At 39.3% G+C, this 24,505-nt stretch overlaps 1 protein-coding gene across 1 annotated transcript in view; it reads left to right on the top strand.

The window, feature by feature from the left end:
• Positions 1-23,262, top strand: part of LOC145451868 (polyserase-2-like) — a 111,980-nt gene extending 88,718 nt beyond the window's left edge. The window contains exons 14-15 of the mRNA XM_080330090.1: positions 22,711-22,892; positions 22,954-23,262. Coding sequence (XP_080186216.1) covers positions 22,711-22,892; positions 22,954-23,133 — 362 coding nt within the window. The 3' untranslated portion in view covers positions 23,134-23,262. The remainder of the gene's footprint in view (positions 1-22,710; positions 22,893-22,953) is intronic.
• The last annotated feature ends 1,243 nt before the right edge of the window (positions 23,263-24,505 follow it).

Below are 24,505 nucleotides of genomic sequence, written 5' to 3'. Positions count from 1 at the left end.
TAGACGGCGATTCGAATACCAACAATAGCCGCGTTCACATACCAACACTTAAAAAAGGTGTGAAATAGGTTGCAAATCTCGCGATCGCTGACAAGGTAACACATCAGACATAGCCATCTCTCATGGTTTGGTGTTACAGAGGTAAGAATCACGCACAAGTAATATTTTGGTAATTAGTTTGTCACAGAGCCGGCGTAGACGGTGATTCCAATACCAACAATAGCCGCGTTCATAAACCAACACTTCAAAAAGGTGTGAAATAGGTTGCAAATCCCGCGATCGCTGACAAGATAACACCTCAGGCATAGCGATCACTCGCGACTTTCTGTTACATACATACCGATCGCTCACAATGTAATATTTTGCTAATCAGTATGTCACAGAACTGGATTTCAATGGTAAGATTTAATAAGTAACGAATAACAGAACCATCGCAGACGGTGATTCGAATACCGACAAATTCTCACTTATTTCTGATCCAACCCTAATCCTTTGCGAAGTTGACGCTTATTCGAAAAGGTGTGAAATAATTGTAAAACCCTACGTCGCTGACAGGATAATGCATCAGACATAGCGATGTAGGTATAGCACGGTGTCGGAATCCATTCGCGAGATGTTCTATAGGTAAATTGAGATGATCCGAAACGAAATATTTTGACTTTGGCGTAGTGTGAATTGAAATAGGATTGACAAACATGACTACCAACTTTACCCCAGTCCCATTTCGATATTATACACACATTGATTTGAAACAAGTAATGAAACATTACAACTCTATTCGAGATCCGGCTTTCCGTTTGTCAAAGAGACATTTTAACATCTTACCATACTCGAAAGAATTATTCACAACATTGACAAGTGTTTAAAATCTAGTTTTCACTTACTTTACTATATCACTATAACTCGTAAACTTGAATTAATTCATCTTGATTGTATTCATATGACGGATAATTTTTATTCAACAGTAAAAGTTGTTACTAATCTATAAAACAAAGTAATCACTACTCGGTGCATACGACGAGATTTGAATACTCAGTCTATGATAGCAATTCGCGCAAGTGAATCCAAGACATCGGGCTGTGAGAAAATCTTCACGGGCGTTGTTATTACCACATTGACTTACTACCTTATCCGACTTACTCAAAGTAAAGTAGACACGATTTCAGTAATATACACAATCATTGCAACTGCAAACTATATTAATCAATCTCGGTCGTATTCGCATATCACAGACCTGTGTTTTTTATTCGTTCAGTAAAATGTAGTCATAACATTTTGATGATAACGTGCACACGCAAGAAACATTACCGCGATTTTATAATTGATCACCCGACTTAAGGTTCCAAAAACATTACCGAGATTTTTATAAACTGGCCATATTACTCAACACATCTATCAATATCAGAACGCAAGTCCAATACCAAAACAAAAGTACTTTTTAGTTTATTAAAAAACAAATCATTCGTCTTCAACTCGTGTTTTTTAAGATTTGTATTCAGAAATTCATTACGAATGAGTTGTAACGAACTTACGAAAAAGTTGTAAAGCAAACATCATCATCTCGATTCGTGAATCTACCAAACACAATCATGATCGATGTATTCAAATATATCACAGACGTATTAGACTCTAGTAGAGTTGTCAACCTAAAAGTACAAGCACACTCGATCCTCATTTCAACTGCGGGAGCGAAGTTTAGGAATCGCTTGCAATGACATATCCAACAACTCACGCAAAACCTATTGTCGGAATCTGCGACGTCGAATTGAAACATACGCACATTACGCAGTATTAAAATATCACTTTGGATACCGGAGTACCATTTTAAGTGTGGTAAGCTCTGTTTACAATCTCTATCGAACGTGTGAAATGTAAAGCTTTACGAGGTTACACTCTTAGGGCGGAGATATTAAAGTTGGATTAGCAATGAAGTCGATTATCGCGTTCGTCACGATTTATCAACCCAGGATTAAAGAAACCGGTTGATCGCGGCGACTTAAGTTAGTGTTAATCTGACAAATTAACAAACTGGCACAAACTATATCTAGGTATCTATAAAACTGCGTACACTGCGTATCATTCCTACGTGCAAATATTTCCGATAATCGCTGTGCCAATTGTATGTCTCCTAGGTAATGGCTGTCCGAAACAATCAACGAATGATGAGTAGTATATGTAATGTGCGGAATGTGCCCATTCGAGATTTATTATAAGTAAACAAAGATTATCAATATATTAAGTAATTAAAGATTTACCTCATTCTCATTTTTACAGCAATACTTTTATGACCTTGTGTGCGGCAATCAAAAAAGGGGGATTGACGTTAGAGAGAAAAAGAACAAGGAATCTCGATTGATTTTTGTACTATGGTCAGACACGAAACTTACTGATTAGTAATTCTACTTGTACTTTTACACTCACCTCCTGATTCTACCCTGGTTGACCTCTGGACACGAAACCGAATTTAGTAGTAATTTTTATATTTTCCCACGAACAACAATGGATTGGCTTTTAATTTCAATGGTATGCACGCCGACGAATCGGTATAGTTCTCCTGTCTTGACTTGTCGTTCCGCGGTGGGCTGATTAATCCAATTACGTGTAAACACGACGGGGCTGGGTAATAGTTGCCTACCGACAAATCACCCTGACCTGTCGTTTTGTGGTCCAATTTCGTGGCGGGGCTTGGCGATAATGGCTCATCAAACTGGTTGATTTGTCGTTCCGCGGTTGATTCAATTTCGTGTACGGTGAGACATAGGAATAATTGCCGGTCGTGACGTCAATAAAGTTTTCTCCTGATCGGTGAGACCCCGGTGCGTGTTTCAGGAGTCAATATACGTTCGGCTGTGCAAAGTGACGCTTGTGGTCTATCTCATACTGTCGTACTTGACCCCTTTGTTTTGTTGTCGACCAAGATAGCAACGAGAAATGTTCTGTTATGGTTATAAATATGTATGCCATTTCGAGTCATATCGAGAAACAGAGAGAATGCCGTGCAGTGGAAAGTTATATTAGGCGCCCCGACATAGATTAATTTCAGTAAAGTAACATTATGAATATAATAAGCAATTAAATGTATAGCTGACTCTCAATTTTGCTCGCATCAACGTGTTAACTTCCGGTATTACGTACCTAGTAATCGGTGCAAGCAACAACTGTAGCTGTTCCATACCTATACCGCATTCTAGCGTCTCATAAGGACAGAAAGTCCCAACCAAACAATGTATTTATGATGGGTTCTTTTACTGCTTCACGTCTGGTCAAGCGTAATCATGCCGGTGCCTGTAAATGATATGCAATTTACCGAGGGATATTAATTTTGTATGCTGTACATGATATACAACTTGAATCGATCTGTTGTCGAACTAATGCTTTACCCGTCTGTACGATGTATATCGATCACGAGCTCACCACGCACTTGTCGTTCGAGGGTGACTAATTTCCCTGTGGACAATCAGCTGTGGTCGCGTGTGCCGTAACATATCTTCAGCACTTGTTATGTCAACACCCCCAAACATATTTACAATATCATACTTAGGATATATTGATTCGGCGGAGTGTTGCCGGTGGAGAATTGCTGTGTGACCCTTTCGAGCCTCGCATTTACCGTTCGAACTCTGAAACTACGAGTACGATCTCAGATTCAGTGGTACAGTGACGAATCGGGATAGCTCGCTTCATCGGAGGATCAGTGGACTTACCCTATTTTGCTGAAACGCGCTCAGTTTCGGTGGTGCAATAATGAGGGATGAATTGTGACAGATCGTACGTGACGCAATCTAGCCTGCTTTCGGTGAGGTGTAAAGATGACTGGGGAGATTTTGAAGTCTGAATTCACCCCGGCTCGGGTTGCCAAATCAAAGTCCAAAAATCAGGCTGGCAGGTAAAGTCATGTTATTTCCACATATTCTGAAATCTAGCCGACATCCGACTCTCAAAGCCCCTTGACCGTATCCACTCCGGCTTCGCTCAAAACTGATGAAATCATCTGCGCGGGGTCCGGAGATGATTCGTGACCACCTCCGTCCAGACGAAATGGTTTTGCTGTAATGTGGATTACGCTGTATATTAATTTGCGTACAAGGAAACTTGGTATCGCTCCTTTGGTGGAATTCTATTTGATTCGTCTGTACAGGTGTTATTAGTGCGATCGGCTTTGGCACCTCAAGGAGTATATTGACAAAAATCCTTGGCTTGGCATAACGTGAATGGAGAGATACTCTGATCCATCCGGACAGAAACGCGTGTATATCGCTTCCGGTTCTCACCGTAGTGAATTGTACATACTCGCCACGTTCGCCAAATTCTCTAAAGTATCATACGCAACACGCATCGATTTAGCGTCTGAAGGATACTACTGGCTAGGATTTGAAGACAAAATCAAATGATTTGGATGCAGTGTGTACCTGGAAAGATGGACCGGGTCGAGTGCACGGCGTCATGACGTGAATTGTGTACGAGACGCGTTGAACATACCTATTGTGAAATCGAATTTCAAAAGTTTATTGAGACAGTTGAAAGCCGCCGGAAACGCCAACATCAACTTTGCGAATATCGTTGATCAAGAGCACGAGTATCGGGTTAGGAATCTCGACTTGCGAAAGGAGTTGAAGCGTCGCGAAACCTTTGAGAAATGGCCCAGCTATCCCATACCACGGGCGGTCGGTGAGTTGGCAAAACAAGGTTTATTCTACCTCGGTGACCTGGACAGAACGCAGTGCTTCAGCTGCTCCGGCGTTCTCCGCAACTGGAGGCCTACAGACGATGTATCTGAAATACACTTGACGTATCTCCCGGATTGTTGCTTCGCACGTGGCGACGATTCGGGGAATGTGGCGCTAACCGAGCACGAACGAGACAATTTGGATAAGTTGCTTGGCGACAAAATACGACGTCTCACTTTACATCTACAAGAACCACAGGAACCCACCGAGGACGAAAAGCGATGTCATGAGCAATTATCTCCTTGTCTTAACCCCGTGAATCCTCTCATGTCGTCGTTGTCAAAAAGAATCGCAACGTTCGACAAGGGCTGGGAACTGAATGAAATTGAGGCTAGTGTTGATCAGTTAGCAAAAGCGGGGTTTCACTACATTGATTCGGACAGAACCAAATGCTCTTACTGTGACGGCGGGCTTCGTTGGGACCGTGAAGACGAGGTTTGGACAGAACATGCAAAATGGTTTCCGCAGTGCGAAAACGTAATCCGAACGAAAGGTATCGAGTTTGCGCAACGTATCGAAAAGACAGACCCGAATCTCAATCGTCCTGGGATTAGCAACCCCATAACCAGGCAAGAGTTGATCAAACGTCAAAAATTGATCTGCGGAAACGTCAGACGTGAGATCGAGCTATGAGTTAAATAGTGGCGATAAAACGATTGTATATAGTGTATCAACACCTTTTTGCGAGACTTGGGTGACTGTGTCTTCTATGCTGATAACACTACCGACAAATTAGAATGAATTTCGTTTATATTCATTGTAAAATTATTTGAGCAATAAGAAGATGACGGGGGCGCAGTTGCTTACTACACAAGTCAGTCGGTGTGACTAAGCAGGCGCGTGGTCAGCAACGAAATACAGTCACTATTTCTGAGGTACTCGAGTCAGTCTTGTCTTATCGTACTATCACGTGTTTGCGCTCGACAGTTTTATGGGGACCTACTCTTTTATAATTAGGATATAAAAGCGATTTCACGATACCGACATTTCTTTAAAACTACTTTAGTACTCCAAAGCTATATTTTGTCCTTCCATTTGAAGTAAATTGAGCGTGTGTTGTAAATCGCTCCAGCTATCTCGATAACGTCGCCAGAATGCGTAGTTTCGTCTGGATCTGAAGTGCTCATCACGTTGTGTGTACAGACAGAGAGGGATTGCAGTGGTGACTTGCTTCAGTCGAGTAACGGACGATGTCGATTTCACAGGCGTTCCAAAGTATATCTTGTGAGAATGATGTACCCCCACCCGGCCATTCTAGCTACGACATTGGATCATTTGGCTGTACTAATGTGGGTATACCCCGACGGGGATGATCCAGTGCGCTCATGACCCTTTTTCATGTAACGGTAGTTTGGGGCGCTTTTACTATTCGCCTATACGTGTTTACACAGGCCCCCGTAAGTAGTGTAGTAGATTGGTCTGGGGTTGGCAGGGGCTCTTATGGGCCCGCTCGACCGGTGCCTCGAAAACTCGTGTTGAACCGGTGACCCTTTTGACCCCCCCACCTCGCGGCCGTGACCCCACCCTTTCAGGTATAGGGATCGCTCAACCGGTGCCTCGAAACTCGTGTTGAACAGGTGACCCTTTTGAACCCGCCTATCCCTCAACCGGTGTATGGGTTAGTATAGCCATCTCTCGAGCGGTAACCCTTTTCGGTATATTGATCGCTCAACCGGTGCCGTGGTGGTAATTCGTACTTTCGGGTATATGCATCTCTCGATCGGTGCCTCGAAAACTCGTGTTGACAGGTCGTACTTTCGGGTATGGGCATCTCTCGACCGGTGTTGAATATGTATCAGGTATGGTAAATAGTCACGTGATTGGTACTTAGTTATTGTATATATCGCAAATTATTATATATGACCAATTTGAAGTAATCCCAACGTTTACGGTGAGCACGACTTCGATATATCGTTATTCTTATGGATGCGGCAATGATTCGTACTTTCGTTTATAGACTGCGGGCGGCATGTCGTACTTTCAGCAAAAAAGGGTGTGAAATAATTTGCTAAATCTCGGAATCAGTCGCTTGGTAATTAGTTTCCCACAGAGCCGGTCTAGACGGCGATTCGAATATCAACAATAACCACGCTCACAAACTAACACTTCAAAAAGGTGTGAAATAGGTTACAAATCCCGCGATCGCTCACAAGATAATACCTAAGACATAACCATCGCTCGCGACTTGTTGTTACATACATTCCAATCACTCACAAGGTGCTATTTTGGTAATTAGTTCGTCGCAGAACTGGATTTCACTGGTAAGATTTAATATGTAACGATCAACAGAACCGTCGCAGACGGTGATTCGGATACCGACAAATTCTCACTAATTTCTGATCCAACCCTAATCCTCTGTGAAGTTGGTGCTTATTCAAAAAGGTGTGAAATAATTGTAAAACCCTACGTCACTGACAGGATAATGCATCAGACATAGCGATCTAGTTATAGCACGGGTCGGAATCCATTCGCGAGATGTTCTATAGGTAAATTGAGGTAATCCGAAACGAAATATTTTGACTTGGGGTAGTGTGAATTGAAATAGGATTGACAAACACGACTAACATCTTTCAAAGTACCATTTCGATATTATACGCACATTGATTTGAAACAAGTAATGAAACATTACACTCTACTCACGATCCGCCTTTCCGTTTGTCAAAGAGACATTTTACCATACTTAAAAGAAATATTCACAACATTAACCGATGTTAAAAATATAGTTTTAACTTACTTGATTATATCACTACAACTCGCAAACCTGAATTAATTCATCCTGGTTGTATTCATATGACCGATAATTTTTATTCAACTGTAAGGTCGTTACTATTCTGTAAGACAAAGTATTTACTAATCGGTGCATATACACTTGACATAAACCTATTTCATTTTGAGTATACGAGATTTGAATGCCTGATCAATAACTGAAAATTAAATTATCACAAGTGAATCCGTATATTACAGCATAAAAGATATTGGAATGTCAGCGACTCTGTACGGTCATAGTTACTACCACATTACCTAATTTACCCGGTCAACTCGTCATGATCATTCCTGAAATCAACACAAACATGACCACTGACTTGAGTTAACAACAAAACATCATCAAGTTTTAAATCCACTTGTAGCTTACGGATTATTTGAATGCGGGTTATGTTTTATTGCAATTGAGTTAACGGAAATAGTATTAAGGCTCGACATTTTAACATTTTACCATACTCAGTCAATCAGGAAAACGTTGTCAAGTAAATAAATAATTATTAAAATAATTATTTAGAGTAGTGACAGTTAGTGACCAACGAATGCAAATCGATCATGATATTGCAATATACGCTTTCGTCAACATAACGACTTGGCGCAGGAGAAACACTTTAACGTTTTTTCAATAACTAGATCTTCGAGACTTGTTACTTGTACGATGTACCGTTGGTGTGCAAACTATAACGATCATTTTGTATGATAGTATGTTTTAGTTGTATTGTTGTGAGGTCAATCATATGATGACTCAGCACTTTTCGTTAGCAAAGTAAATTGTTTTGCGCGTTGGATTTGTGGAAAGTAAGTCGAATACATACTCTTTTGTGGAAGTAACGGTATTACTGTGATATTATTGGTAGGTCTCTCAAGCAGTCGCCGTGGTTTTAATTTTGAAAGATGTCGCGATGTCGGTATAGTGTTTACTAGAAGTCAAACTCGGGTGGATATCATGAATGTGTAGGACTCACGATATACATTGTACACATACAACTTTGAAGATCTTATTGGAGGTAACAAACTTCAATATACAATTGAATAGTATATTCATACAACTTTGTTACAAGAACTATGATATTTCTGTAAGTACTATAGTTGTGTGTTGGATTATTTGAATATTTAGATGCGTGACCATTCGTGTAAAAAACGATATCAAAACATGTTGTAGAGTCTGACCAACCATTCCGCAGTTTAGTATAGTATGGGAATATCAAGTGGAGTATTTTGTGTGATGTAAATATCTTTCATATTGTGATCTGAAAAAGTCGCGCGGGTATCAGTCGTATCATACAAAGTAAATAGTTGACACAAACAAAATATTGAATGAAGAGTCGTCTGTTGTTTTCATAAGTCAAGAGAGTGAAAATTGTTTTTGTTACACTAAATTATTTTCCTCTACACTAGCGTAGTTTGTATCTAGAAAAAACGATACACTCCGACGACGTGATGTTGGTCAATATCGTTATGTAAAGAGTGAGTAAATCCTCTTCCATGTTGGTGTGATTCAAGTCGATAGCATGTTACACATAACCATCATTTTATTGTGTGTGATATTGTGAAGATGATACCGCAACAACACAACAAGTAATATTTTGTATCGGGTGTTTGCGCTTTAGGAATAGCGGAGTGTGTGATATTTTGGATATGTGTGCTCGGTTGAAACTAGGGTTGTTCTTGTGTCTTGTGTCGGACAAATCAGAACTATGTCTAGAATTCAAGCATACGTCCAAGTAAGTTCTTTAATGACTATGATTACATCTACTTTGACGAAAGAAAATGGAAAAATTCAAATGGATACTATACTAATGAACAAAAAGTGCAAAATGGTTTTACCAGATTTAGGTGTAGGATATCTTTCGTCGATTTCTTTACCGGAGTGTGTTTTACAAATATTTCTAGTACACCTAACCATAGGATACAATTAGCAAACGTCGTACAAATTGTTTATGTGACGGTAACGACTTTGAGTGACTTGGTTTCGATTTTTTTGCAAAATATTGTCGGACAATGGTGTTACACTCTTCTGTAATGATTGAGGTACGTGATCAAGTTTCCAACCAACTATTAATCGGACGTACGACTTTGGTTTAACAAATCGTAATATTTTTAAAATGTTTGCTGGTGTCATAAGACACAAATCGAAATTCACATCAATCAAGACCTTTGCATGCTCTGAGTTTTGTGATGGCATTTATTTCGCCCGATAGAAATGAACTTGTATCAATAGTTACGCGAAACGCATTTATCATTTTCGGTGCTGGTTGTGTTTCTGATTTCTTTGCCGGTATGCACTCTACAAATAATTTCTTCATACTGAGTTAGGATGTGTTTGGTGAATATCATACAAATTGTTTTTGTGTTGGTAATGATTTTCAGTAGTTTGGTTTTATGATTACAATTACTTTAGAAGATTCAAAATGATAATGTATGATCACTAATGAACAACAATGCAAACACATTTAGTAGATTTAAGTGTAGCGCATATTTCGATTTTATTAATGTTAAGAGGTTTCTGTATTACTCAAGTATAGTTGAATAGGAGGTACCTAGCAAACATATTCCAATTTGTTTTTTGTAATGATCGAAGTGTGTGTGAAATGATGCGAACGGATTAAGCATTAATCAAATGGTGGTATGTCAATTCACCTAGTGTGATATCTTGACACCGGGTAATGCGCGAAAGTGTTTCAATTCTCACCGACAATAAAGTATTGTACCGATTATTGTTCAACAAAGGAAATTGTTGTTTCATCTTAAGTCTTGTTCACTGCAGACATTTACATTTGTAAAATATTTCCTGATATCCACAATACGCAGCGTGGTTTTTACGAACACGGCTTAATCTTCCCAATCAAAACATTTCAAACACGCGTAGTTTTACAAATCGATATGTTAATAACAATGTTTCTGAAAAGTTTGTTGGTATCGTAATAACCTTTAACACAACCCTGGTCTAATTATCGTGAATAATTTAATAATCAAGTCATGATCGACTATTACATATGTCAAATCAATGTGTCAATCATTATGTTTATAGCATGATAACTTTCGATATAACGCCAGCGTTCGATTGTAAGAAATGAATTCCCAACTACGTTGATCAGACTTTCAAATCTCGTATACTCAAACATATTATGTTAATCTCAAGGTGCCTGCATCGAGTAGTAATTACTTTTGTCTTACAAAATATATCGAGTAGTAATTACTTTGTCTTGCAGAATATACCGCGTAGTAATTCCTTTATCTTACAGAATAGTAACTACTTCAAGTTGAACAAAAAGACGCATCGTCGTAATATGAATACAACCGAACTTGTTATAGATTTTAGACTGTAGCGATTGTATGTACTCTCCTAATCTTGTCTACTTTCTATACGGATACTGTTGAGTTGGATGGGTAAGTTACAAACGGATTTACTTGACAACGTTTTCCTGGTTGACTGAGTATGGTAAAATGTTAAAATGTCGAGCTTTAATACTATTTCCGTTAACTCAATTGCAATAAAACATAACCCGCATTCAAATAATCCGTAAGCTACAAGTGGATTTAAAACTTGATGATGTTTTGTGGTTAACTCAAGTCAGTGGTCATGTTTGTGTTGATTTCAGGAATGATCATGACGAGTTGACCGGGTAAATTAGGTAATGTGGTAGTAACTATGACCGTACAGAGTCGCTGACATTCCAATATCTTTTATGCTGTAATATACGGATTCACTTGTGATAATTTAATTCTCAGTTATTGATCAGGCATTCAAATCTCGTATACTCAAAATGAAATAGGTTTATGTCAAGTGTATATGCACCGATTAGTAAATACTTTGTCTTACAGAATAGTAACGACCTTTACAGTTGAATAAAAATTATCGGTCATATGAATACAACCAGGATGAATTAATTCAAGTTTGCGAGTTGTAGTGATATAATCAAGTAAGTTAAAACTATATTTTTAACATCGGTTAATGTTGTGAATATTTCTTTTGAGTATGGTAAAATGTCTCTTTGACAAACGGAAAGGCGGATCGTGAGTAGAGTGTAATGTTTCATTACTTGTTTCAAATCAATGTGCGTATAATATCGAAATAGTACTTTGAAAGATGTTAGTCGTGTTTGTCAATCCTATTTCAATTCACACTACCCCAAGTCAAAATATTTCGTTTCGGATTACCTCAATTTACCTATAGAACAACTCGCGAATGGATTCCGACCCGTGCTATAACTAGATCGCTATGTCCGATGCATTATCCTGTCAGTGACGTAGGGTTTTACAATTATTTCACACCTTTTTGAATAAGCACCAACTTCACAGAGGATTAGGGTTGGATCAGAAATTAGTGAGAATTTGTCGGTATCCGAATCACCGTCTGCGACGGTTCTGGTATTCGTTACATATTAAATCTTACCAGTGAAATCCAGTTCTGCGACAAACTAATTACCACAATAGCACCTTGTGAGTGATTGGAATGTATGTAACAACAAGTCGCGAGCGATGGTTATGTCTTAGGTATTATCTTGTGAGCGATCGCGGGATTTGTAACCTATTTCACACCTTTTTGAAGTGTTAGTTTGTGAGCGTGGTTATTGTTGATATTCGAATCGCCGTCTAGACCGGCTCTGTGGCAAACTAATTACCAAGCGACTGATTCCGAGATTTAGCAAATTATTTCACACCCTTTTTTGCTGAAAGTACGACATGCCGCCCGCAGTCTATAAACGAAAGTACGAATCATCGCCGCATCCATAAGAATAACGATATATCGAAGTCGTGCTCACCGTAAACGTTGGGATTACTTCAAATTGGTCAAATATAATAATTTGCGATATATACAATAACTAAGTACCAATCACGTGACTATTTACCATATCTGATACATATTCAACACCGGTCGAGAGATGCCTATACCCGAAAGTACGACCTGTCAACACGAGTTTTCGAGGCACCGATCGAGAGATGCATATACCCGAAAGTACGAATTACCACCACGGCACCGGATGAGCGATCAATATACCGAAAAGGGTTACCGCTCGAGAGATGGGTATACCAACCCATACACCGGTTGAGCGATAGGTGGGTTCAAAAAGGTCACCTCTTCAACACGAGTTTCGAGGCACCGGTTGAGCGATCCCTATACCTGAAAGGGTGGGGTCACGGCCGCGAGGGGGGGTCAAAAGGGTCACCGGAAGCGATATACACGCGTTTCTGTCCGGATGGATCAGAGTATCTCTCCATTCACGTTATGCCAAGCCAAGGATTTTTGTCAATATACTCCTTGAGGTGCCAAATCCGATCGCACTAATAACACCTGTACAGACGAATCAAGCAGAATTCCGCCAAAGGAGCGATGTCAAGTTTCCTTGTACGCAAATTAATATACAGCGATATCCACATTACAGCAGAACTATTTCGTCTGGACGAAGGTGGTCACGAATCATCTCCGAACCCGGCGCGGATGATTCCATCAGCTTTGAGCGAAGCCGGAGTGGATACGGTCGAGGGGCTTTGAGAGTCGGATGTCTGCTACATTTCACAATATGTGGAAATAACAGGACTTTACCTGCCAGCCTGATTATTGGACTTTGATTTGGCAACCCGAGCCGGGGTGGATTCAGACTTCAAATCTCCCCACTCATCTTTACACCTCCCCAAAAGCAGGCTAGATCGCGTCACGTACGATCTGTCACAATTCATCCCCCATTATTGCACCACCGAAACTGAGCGCGTTTCAGCAAAATAAGGTAAGTCCACTGATCCTCCGATTAAGCGAGCTATCCCTATTCGTCACTGTACCACTGAATCTGACACCGTACTCGTAGTTTCAGAGTTCGAACGGTAAATGCGATGCTCGAAAGGGTCACACAGCAATTCTCCGCCGGCAACACTCCGCCGAATCAATATATCTTTAGTATAATATTGTAAATATGTTTGGGGGTGTTGACATAACAAGTGTTGAGGATATGTTACGCCACACGCGAGCACAGCTGATTGTCCACATGGAAATTAGTCACCCTCGAACAACAAGTGCGTGGTGACCTCGTGATCGATATATATCGTACAGACGGGTAAAGCATTAGTTCGACAACAGATCGATTCAAGTTGTATGTCATGTACAGCATACAAAATTAATATCCTGCGGTAAATTGCATATCATTTACAGGCACCGGCATGATTACGCTTGACCAGACGTGAAGCAGTAAAAGAACCCATCATAAATACATTGTTTGGTTTGGACTTTCAGGCCTTATGAGACGCTAGAATGCGGTATAGGTATGGAACAGCTACAGTTGTTGCTTGCACCGATTACTAGGTACGTAATACCGGAAGTTAACACGTTGATGCGAGCAAAATTGAGAGTCAGCTATTCATTTAATTACTTATTATTAGGGCAATTTTTTTTGACCTAAACAACGGAAGATTTTGACCTAAAAAATCTAAATTTTGACCTTTTTTGACCTAAAAAAACTGAAATTTGACCAAATTTTGACTTCACGTATGCAAATTAGGTGTTTTCGCATATAATGTTAAAATTGTACTACTTATTTTCATTTCTGGTTGGAACTGTCTGTCCTTACAAAGTAGATTGGCCTGAAAAAACGTTTTTGGCTAAAAAAACTGACAGATTTTTACATGAAAAACTAGTATTTTAACGAAATCTGGCCCAATGAAGAATTCCAGTAGTTACATTACGTATTCTGGTGGAAAGAATTAAAATTTGTTGTAGTACAACGAAAGATCCTTTCCTACATTCTCGGGTAGAAAGTGTCTGTCCTTACTACGTAGCTTGCCAAGAACGGAGAAAGAACGTTCAACAGCAGCATTTGATGGCTGACAACACTCAAGTTGTGTGCACACTGCTGGTGACAAACCGTGTTGCTTCATTCTGACAATGTTGTCTATATCACAATTTTTCAGTTTGCGCTTCTTGATATAAGAACCATGCAATGTCCAAGCAGTCTTGCTTCAGCTAGGATATTGCGGTACGTTTACCATAAAACCATGTCACTATTTGTTTCATTTGACCATTTATGATTCACAATGAGCAGACGATGGTCCGTTTACAACGGTAGGCCTATAAAGTAGGCTACAAGCTGTAAAATATCAAATGATAAGTTCACCGACAGCGCAAAATCTACGTTACAAACGAAATGCAGAGGTCAGAAAATGTTTGACTTTGTAAACAATTTTGACAAATTTTGACCTAACGCTACAATTTTGACCTAATTTTGACTTTTTTTGACATGTCAAAAAAAAATTGCCCTACTTATTATATTCATAATGTTACTTTACTTAAATTAATATATGTCGGGGCGCCTAATATAACTTTCCACTGCACGGCATTCTCTCTGGTTCTCGACATGACTCGAAATGGCATACATATTTATAACCATAACAGAACATTTCTCGTTGCTATCTTGGTCGAAAACAAAACAAAGGGGTCAAGTACGACAGTATGAGATAGACCACAAGCGTCACTTTGCACAGCCGAACGCACCGGGGTCTCACCGATCAAGAGTAAACTTTATTGACGTCACGACCGGCAATTATTCCTATGTCTCACCGTACGCGAAATTGAATCAACCGCGGAACGACAAATCAACCAGTTTGATGGGCCATTATTGCCAAGCCCCGTCACGAAATTGGACCACAAAACGACAGGTCAGGGTGATTTGTCGGTAGGCAACTATTACCAAGCCCCGTCGTGTTTACACATAATTGGATTAATCAGCCCCCCCCCCCCCCGCGGAACGACAAGTCAAGACAGGAGAACTATACCGATTCGTCGGCGTGCATACCATTGAAATTAAAAGCCAATCCATTGTTGTTCGCGGGAAAATATAAAAATTACTACTAAATTCGGTTTCGTGTCCAGAGGTCAACCAGGGTAAAATCAGGAGGCGGGTGGAAAAGTCAGGGTTGTAATGACTCGAGTCATTTTCTTGAAATGGGAAAATGACTCGACTCAACTCGAGTCAATATTTGGATTGACTCGACTTGTACTCGAGTCATTACGCATGACTCGACCCAAGTCATTGACTTGGTTTATTTTATATGACTCCAAGACGAAGAAATTTGCGAATCGTAACGGCTAGATCAACGCATCGGACGAATTCTGCCGACATCGCTATTTGTCACCACTGCTTTCGTTGCACTATAGTCTGATATCAGATAGGCCACCGTAAAACCAACAGACAATGGTACATAGTAGCAATGCATTGTACAAAACCATGCAGTGATGAAGAGGTAATAAATCCTCCGCAATCAAAGTACCGTGCTCACGACTTTTCAATTATACAAGCAAAGAGTCGAAGCAAAGTTCAATTAAAGCAAATGCAATGACTCCGATGGTCAAGTACTTGGAAGAGACTGGGTAAGCTCATGTGTAGATTTGAAGGCGATGATTATTTGCATTTTTGGGCGACTAGAAAGAATGAGTATCCAACGCTCTTCAGTGAGGTTCAAAAATACTTGTCAATTCCTGCATCTAGTGCACCAGTGGAAAGTGTATTCAGTAAATGTGGATTTATTCTAAGGCCACGCCGCTTTATTATATCTGAGGATCTCCTCTCCACTTAGATATTTTTGAAGTGTAACTCATCATTGATTTGATCTGCCGTCTGTGAAAACTCTCTCCGCCCGTCCATTCGACGTTTTATTAGGTATGTGCATTGTGCACGTGAGTAATAATGAATGGCTAATGTTGTGTGATGTTTTTACAGTAGGGCTGTTCCAAAATAACTTCTTCTTTATTTTACTTGATGGCTACTTGATAAAATTGTTATGGTGCATTAAAAGAACATTGAATCTGGTTAAATTTTAAAAAGTAGAATCAATGATGAGGTAGCCAGTAAAATTCGAAAATTTCTATTCGAAATTAATTCAAAATATTCTCCCAGAGCATTACTTTCAATCGGTCGAAATTGAGCCAAATTTAAGTTTTTTTAGGCAATCTAACAATTCTAAGAAGTAACCGGAAAATTCTAAAAATGTTTTTTAACAGCCCCATTTATTTCTCCAATACTGTAACTGCGATGTAGTCTGTAATGCAATTCGGAAAACCTTTAGTAATATCAAAAGGTATATGTTTTTTGTCACTGCACATAGCTACATGCACGCTTTTACAGCATGCTGGTCTAGTAAAAATACCCCTACATAAAGATGCATCTATTGATTCTCTATCACCTTATTTGTCGACGTGATTTCGTAGGTTCTCTATCAGATAGTATGTAGACTTGAATTCGTTGGTTCTCAATCAGCTATTCGTGAGCTGTCGTCGATGTGGTCGTTATAAAAACTGAATGCTTGTATTTGTGATGTATCAGACTGACAAGACAGATGTTTGATTTTAAGTTCTAAGATTAGTAAATTTATCATATTGGCGACCTGTCTCGTCTATCTGTAGAATCGGTAAATGAGGCCAGAAACTGTCCGTAATCTACCTAAATAAACATGTGCCAAGACTCTGGTAGGGACAAAATAAGCATTTTAATCAAGCAAGGAATTCGATATCACCCAAGCAGGATTGAAGACATTGGATGAACATGACTTCAATACTGTGACTTGGACTCGGACTCGAGTCATAACACTATGACACGGACTTGACCCAGTAAACGGTGACTTGGACTCGGACTCGACTCGGTGTTGAATTGAAAATGACTCGACTTGACTCGAGTCAAAACCACAAAAGTAAGATTGACTCGTGACTCGGGACCATGTGACTTGGTTACAACCCTGGGAAAAGTACAAGTAGAATTACTAATCAGTAAGTTTCGTGTCTGACCAGAGTACAAAGGTCAATCGAGATTCTTTGTTCTTTTTCTCTCTAACGTCAATCCCCCCTTTTTTGATTGACGCGCACAAGGTCATAAAAGTATTGCTGCAAAAATGAGTATGAGGTAAATCTTTAATTACTTATTATATGGATAATCTTCGTTTACTTATTATAAATCGCGGATGGGCACATTCCGCACATTACATATACTAACATTATGTACCCGTCATTGGAAAGCGATATCAATATTCCATAATCCGTTTCTTAGCTGTACCGTACGAATTGGACAAGATTTTCATTTCGCGATGATAATATTTCTAGATATTGCAGGGGCAGTATCGTTGCCAGCAGGCTGCTGTTTCATTCAACCAATTGACAACGAGCAGCCTATCGCGCTTTTTGGCATTGTGATAACGCCACTTGATTGAAAACTCGGGACACCTCGACTATAGCCATCGCGCGTAACCTGTTCCAGCTTTACGCGTCGCGATTAGCAGTATTTAATCACACGATTAGCATTCTTCTGGCTCAGCTAACTTTTTTATCTCCGCTTAAAATGCGTCCCGATTAACAGTTTTTAATCACATGAATAACATTCTCCCGGATCAGCTAACTTTATTACTTTATTATCTCCGCCCTAAGACTTTGATCATCAAAAAAGTAAATAGAGGTATCTTTACTGGATGGATTCTATTCAACAGGTCTTGGTTAATACAAAACTCATAACAATAATAAAATCGAAGTATGTGCTACACTGAAATCTAGAAACATATGTTTGTATTGTTGTTCATAGTAGTGATATCGATTTGAACCTGCAGAATAATTGTCACCATCTAACCAAACTAATGAAAGTCGTTGTCAATTTGTATGATGAATGAATGCATACTAGAACTATTTGTGCAACGCACACGATCAGAGAAATTGGAAATTTTCCCATTGTCATTCGTCAAAGTAAATGTCGTCACAATACTCGGCGACTAAAAGACGTTACTTGGATGTGATTGAATCGCTGGCAATTATCTCGGTAAATCAAGCCCTAAGAAATTTCACTCACTCATCAGATATTAAACAACGTCGCTTAATCGGTGCAGATCGTTTTTTCTGAATACAAATCATATCCACCCAGCAGAAAACAATTTCCACTCACTTGGGTAATGAGACCAGTGTGCAATATCAATACAAGATATTTTCCTCACACAAAAAATAATCAACTTCACTCGATATTCTCATAAAACAAAACTGTACAATGGTTTCATGTTTTTGTATGACATGGAATTAATACCGATCGAAGTTACCGTATTGGAAATGACTTTCAAACAAACACACTCTAGTCTACGTGGTTAACATTCTCATCGATTCTTTTGTGATCAATGTATACTTCCTGTGTTCTGGATTCATTTCGATATGGTTAAACATTCAACCTCGACAGATACGAATTGTCACACACTCAACTAATATCATACCAAATAGTTATTTACAACAACCAAGACACAGAAAATTTGTTTTGGCCGTTTCGATTTTATTACTGGAGGTACTCATCACTTCGCTTAATACAATCTAGATTTAAACTCCATCGAACCTTTGGTGTCTATCGTTTTGCTGGATACGAATTATGTTAGTCTAACAGTAACCAATTTTCACTATCTCGGGTTATGAACTCAGTGTGTTAGCGGTCATTCAATATTTTGCAGTATCAACTAGTTACTTTGTAGGATACGAATGATCATCCTCACAACTCTTACAAAAGTACGCAGGATATTTACATCACGCAAAGTAATCGACTTTACTCGATAACCTCACACTACGAAACTAAATGGTTGGTTAGACTCTACAAACTGTTTTTGATGTCACAAGAATTTTTTTTACACGAAAGGTCACGCATCTAAATATTCAAATAATCCAACACACAACTATAGTACTTACATAAATATCATAGTTCTTGTAACAAAATTGTATAAGTATAATGTTTATCGTAAGTCCTACACATTCATGATATCTGTCGAGTTCGACTTTTAGAAAATATTAGATCGATATCGATACATCTTTCAAAAAGTAAATAGGTAATAATTAATTTTAGTAACATTATATCAATGTCATCGAGTTGTGTGAATAGATTTACATGTGGTCTTGTGGCTTTAATCGAAGCATACAGCATGGTCGAATGTAGAGTCTTTTCTATTGTACAGCAACTCGGTAATCGAAATACACGCATTCACATTTGAACAAAGATCTTGTTTCGTCACGTGAAAAATATCTTCACCGTCGCGATACTCTGATACTCTGCACAAGATGTGTAAATCCGTTTCACACTCATAATAACTAACTAACGGGTGCCGACGTCAAGCGACAACGTTTAACAACACCATTGACACTGAACATACGGCACTTACCCGAGTAAAAATATCATTTTCGTTTGGATAACTGATGTTTACCGGTGTAAAATTACCATTTTCGTTTGGAGCGCTACCATTTACCTGTGTAAAATTACCATTTTTGTTTGGAGCGCTACCGTTTCCCGCGTAGAAATACCATTTTCCTTTGGTGATCTATCGTTTACCCAGAGTAACAATACATTTTCACTTGAGGGTCTAGCGTTTCCTTGAGTAACAAAACTATTTTCGTTTGGAAATATATTTTTCTCTGAGTAACAAACCCTTTTCGTTTAGAAATATATTTTTTCCCAGAGTAACAAACCATTTTCTCCCTGAGTAACAAACCCTTTTCGTTTGGAAAACTATCATTTACCTAAGTACCAATACCGTTTCCACTTGGAGATCTATCTTTTCCCAGGTTAACAATACCATTTTCGTTTTGAAAACTGACAACCACACCCGACAGTTTGGTATTAGTTGTAATGACGACAGTTTGAAATAGATTACAACGAACAGTGACGGAAATATACGCGGACTACCGGTTTCAGAGTATACCCGCGTCAATCGTATCACATCAATATCATCGGTTAGCCGCATGAAATAACAATATGCTCTTGTACATCGAAATGCGTGGTTTGGAAATTGGACAATAGGTTTCGATAGGTCTGTGATGTCCGGGTTCGTTCTTTGGATTGTCCAGAGTCAAAATGTCTGAATTAAACACCCCTCGACTTTGACACCTGGTTGGTACGTCTGCGACGGTTCTGTTATTCGTTACTTATTAAATCTTACCAGTGAAATCCAGTTCCAGTACCAAAATATTACATTGTGAGCTATCGGAATGTATGTAACAGAAAGTCGCGAGTGATCGCTATGCCTGAGGTGTTATCTTGTCAGCGATCGCGGGATTTGCAACCTATTTCACACCTTTTTGAAGTGTTAGTTTATGAACGCGGCTATTGTTGGTATTGGAATCACCGTCTACGCCGGCTCTGTGACAAACTAATTACCAAAATATTACTTGTGCGTGATTCTTACCTCTGTAACACCAAACCACGAAAGATGGCTATGTCTGATGTGTCATCTTGTCAGCGATCGCGAGATTTGCAACCTATTTCACACCTTGATCGTGACCTTGAAGTGTTAGTATGTGAACGCGGCTATTGTTGGTATTCGATCGCCGTCTACGCCGGGTTTGCGGTAAACTAATTACCAAAATATTACCTTGCAAGTGATTCCTAGATTTAGCAAACTATTTCACACCTTTATTGCTGAAAGTACAACATGCCGCCCGCAGTCTATACCCGAAAGTACGAACCACCGCCGCGCCCATAAGAATAAGGGTATATTATGTCACAATCACCGTAAACGTTAGGATTACCTCGAATCAGTCATTTATAATAATTTGGGATATACACAATAAGTAAGGACCAATCACGTGACTCTTTACTTGATACACATTCAATAACACCATGTCGATGAAGACCATGGCTGAAATGCTAGCATGCCACCGAAACACCACTTCATCACCACACCCTATAACGAAACGGTAGCATGTCGCCGCACGTATACCTAAAATCATTAGCATGCCACCCCAGTTTTCACGTTAGCATGCCGCCGCAGCCTATACCCGAAAACGTTAGCATGCGACCGATCCCTATCTCCGTAACGCTATCATGCCACCGAGAGGGGGGGTCAAAAGGGTCACCATGCCACCGCACCCATAAGAGCCCCTGCCACATCACGACCGATCATAATAACTACTGACGTTTTCTGAATAGGGATGAAAGCAAGTTAAGAACCACTGTTTTATAGCAAAGCTATCATTTATATCTCACGATGCGGTCGAATCCTGATTCTGTCAAATATATACAGTTTTTACACAATACATATAACTCCTGGGAGATAGTACCACGAACCCAACTCTTTACGCCATCCGCTTATGTCTGTTTTTATTTTATTCTGATTTGATTCATTCACCTATCATAAAACATCTAAGTGAGTAGCAGAGTGAGTAGCAAGTGAGTAGCAGAAAATACGTTGGCGGGCCGAATCAAAAATTTTAGCTGTATTCACAAGCGTATAAATTTTGTTTCTATGTTGAAAACAGTTAATTACACTGAATAAATGCTACTTAGTGGATTTGATGATATTCGGGAATCAGAAATTGACGGTTATTTACCAAAAAGTAATATTTAGTTGCCGTCATATTTCGAAACAATGTTGAACAAGATGCTTTTTGAACTCTCTTTAAACTCCTATCCGCGTTTTTGTACAAATACATTAAGATGTATTTGGAAAATTACAAAGCTTATTGTCTGGATCGCTGCCTTCTGAGCAATGTGTAGCTTGGCAAAATATCGCGTTGTTGTTGAGTGAAGCTTACAGTTCTGAAATTCACTCTTCGTGTCACTCTTCGCACGTCTTCGTGTTTTTGTCATAAGACCTACTTGAATTATACTTCTTAGTTTTTGTCATAAGACCTACTTGAATTATACTTCTTAGTTTTTGTCATAAGACCTACTTGAATTATACTTCTTAAACACGACGACCTACTCGCACCAACTATTTAAGAAAGTATACTTTCCCAAATTCATTATCCGAATATGATGAATGTGATGTTTTAATATGTTGCGCTTATATTTTAAGAATTAAATAAATTTAGATGAGGGACACGCCAAATGATCGTGGGCCGACTTTTTCGGTATTGCTTGTTTGTGTATGTCACACACAAAACAGTGACGCTTTACGCATATTAAAATCATATGAGTCACAACAATACCTTTCATTAATGTTCAATGCCTTTGACCAGGTAACTTTTCGAACGACTTTCCCTCTCGCTCACTTTCACAATTAATCTAATTTGTTTCATGCTTCGGTATTTTCAACTTCGCTTCCAACATTCTTTGCGCTCGGCCCACCCTCACTCTGGTTTTTATATACACGGTGATCGCAGTGAGTTCAGTGATGGGAAGATAAATTTTGTCGGTATATCTCAGTTTTCACCAATCCCAACATGAATCAGCAAACATAACACGTTTTTAAAACCCTACACATGCTGGTTTCAAATTCAACACATATTATTTCAAAGTTCCAAATTTCCAAAGTCGACCAGTGTCGATGGGAGTGGACGTCGTGAAAGTTTTGCCCATGGACATATGTAAGAGATACAGGTATAATCCAGAACCAAACCAAGAAAACACGTCACCAGATGACCAACACCATTTTTGCGTTGGCGATTTCGTAGAGAAAAGCTCCAATTACAAGTGCACTGTAAGTTTTCCGAATTCAAATTAGCGTAACATCAATCACGATATTTGATTTAATTTTTAAGTCCTATCTTGCCGGTGGTGGACTGGTATGCCAAAGTCGTTCATCTTGTGGATGGTATCTCGCTGGCTTGTCTAGTTACGGTGGTTTGTCTTGTGGGGAAGCTCCCGAAGTGTTCCTGAACACTATCATCCACCAGGAATGGATACAAACCAGAATTTCGAAGCCACCGTTTAGCAACTAATTTGTAATTTCATTGAAGACTAAGGCAGAGGATGATTTTCCTCTGCTCCTGTTGTCGGTTGTTCATGTGGTTATATTGTTAGCGAGTTGTTTTCAATCATACTTTTTCAATAAACAGGGAATACAGAAATGCTCCTTATTGCTATGATCCTCGTTGACTTTAGCAAGTGCCGTAGTCAAGCAGCATGTAAGTTATTCCTTACAATTTCGTTGCATGACCTGTTAAGATCTACATTTGGCATGTCTTTCGGCGGGGCCTACGTAATTCGTGTGCATTGGTGCGGGAACGAGAAAATTCTCCAGATTACTCCAATCCTACAATATTCCTTTTCTACAAAGCTAGCATACTGCACTTACGAATCCAATATAGGCCTACATTTAATAATGATACATTCATAACCGAAGTAGAACAAGACAGAGAGCTTTCTGAGCGATCGTCAGTGAGGATTAAGTGAGTATAACCATTCGATACAACCTCCATTGGAGTGGAAAATTTATCAAACTCGAAGACTTTTCGGGTGCCTCTTTTCAAGAGTTAACGGCACACTAATGGGATTTAAACAGAAACCAAAATGGTAAAGTAAGACGCAACAATCAAAATCACAGACCGTGAGCTATCTCCCGCGATTATGCGATCTACGCATACCCTGACATCCAAATCACGTAACATGAATTAATTACATAATTATACTATTAGTAACGGTTGGTAATACATTTTAATACAATATTCTTAGAGGGCCGAATTTGCCGGGCCGAATTTACCAGAGGCCGAATTTACTGGCAACCATAATACGGTATACTTCAGACTTTGTTATTGTAGCCATTGATACAATGCGAATCTCATTATCTGTGATTTTGATTGTTGCGTCATACTTTACCATTTAGGATTTGCTTTTAAATCGGTTTAAATCCCATTGGTGTGCCGTTAACTCTTGAAAAGAGGCACCCGAAAAGTCTTCGAATTTAATAAATTTTCTACTACAATGGACGTTGTATTGAAAGCTATATTCAAGTTCTGTACCACGAACCAGCTATTTGAGTATAAGTATAACCATTAACCATGTGTCATGCTCCAACTTACAATAGCTAACTATGGCGTCACCGAGAACAGAATAATTATAATAAGAGGCTCCTGTAATATACAGAACTTCAATACACAATTTATTAAAATATTCATATTGAAATAAACCCGTCAGGAATAATAGTCAGCAGCAACTACAGTATAGTAGAGTGAAGCACTTGCTCTAATCTACAAGCCTTCGCGAAACCCCAATTTTTTGCTGGGTCATCAAAGCACAAATCTACCGCAATACACATCCAACTGGACCACTGGTTCTTAACCTTGTCTTCGGCACCCCCCAAGGGGCGATTTG

This window comes from Botryllus schlosseri, chromosome 12, assembly GCF_051294905.1.
Source record: "Botryllus schlosseri isolate E-star chromosome 12, Bs_hap1, whole genome shotgun sequence".
Classification (NCBI taxonomy): Eukaryota; Metazoa; Chordata; class Ascidiacea; order Stolidobranchia; family Styelidae; genus Botryllus; species Botryllus schlosseri.
This window is presented reverse-complemented; position numbering and strand designations above follow the sequence as displayed.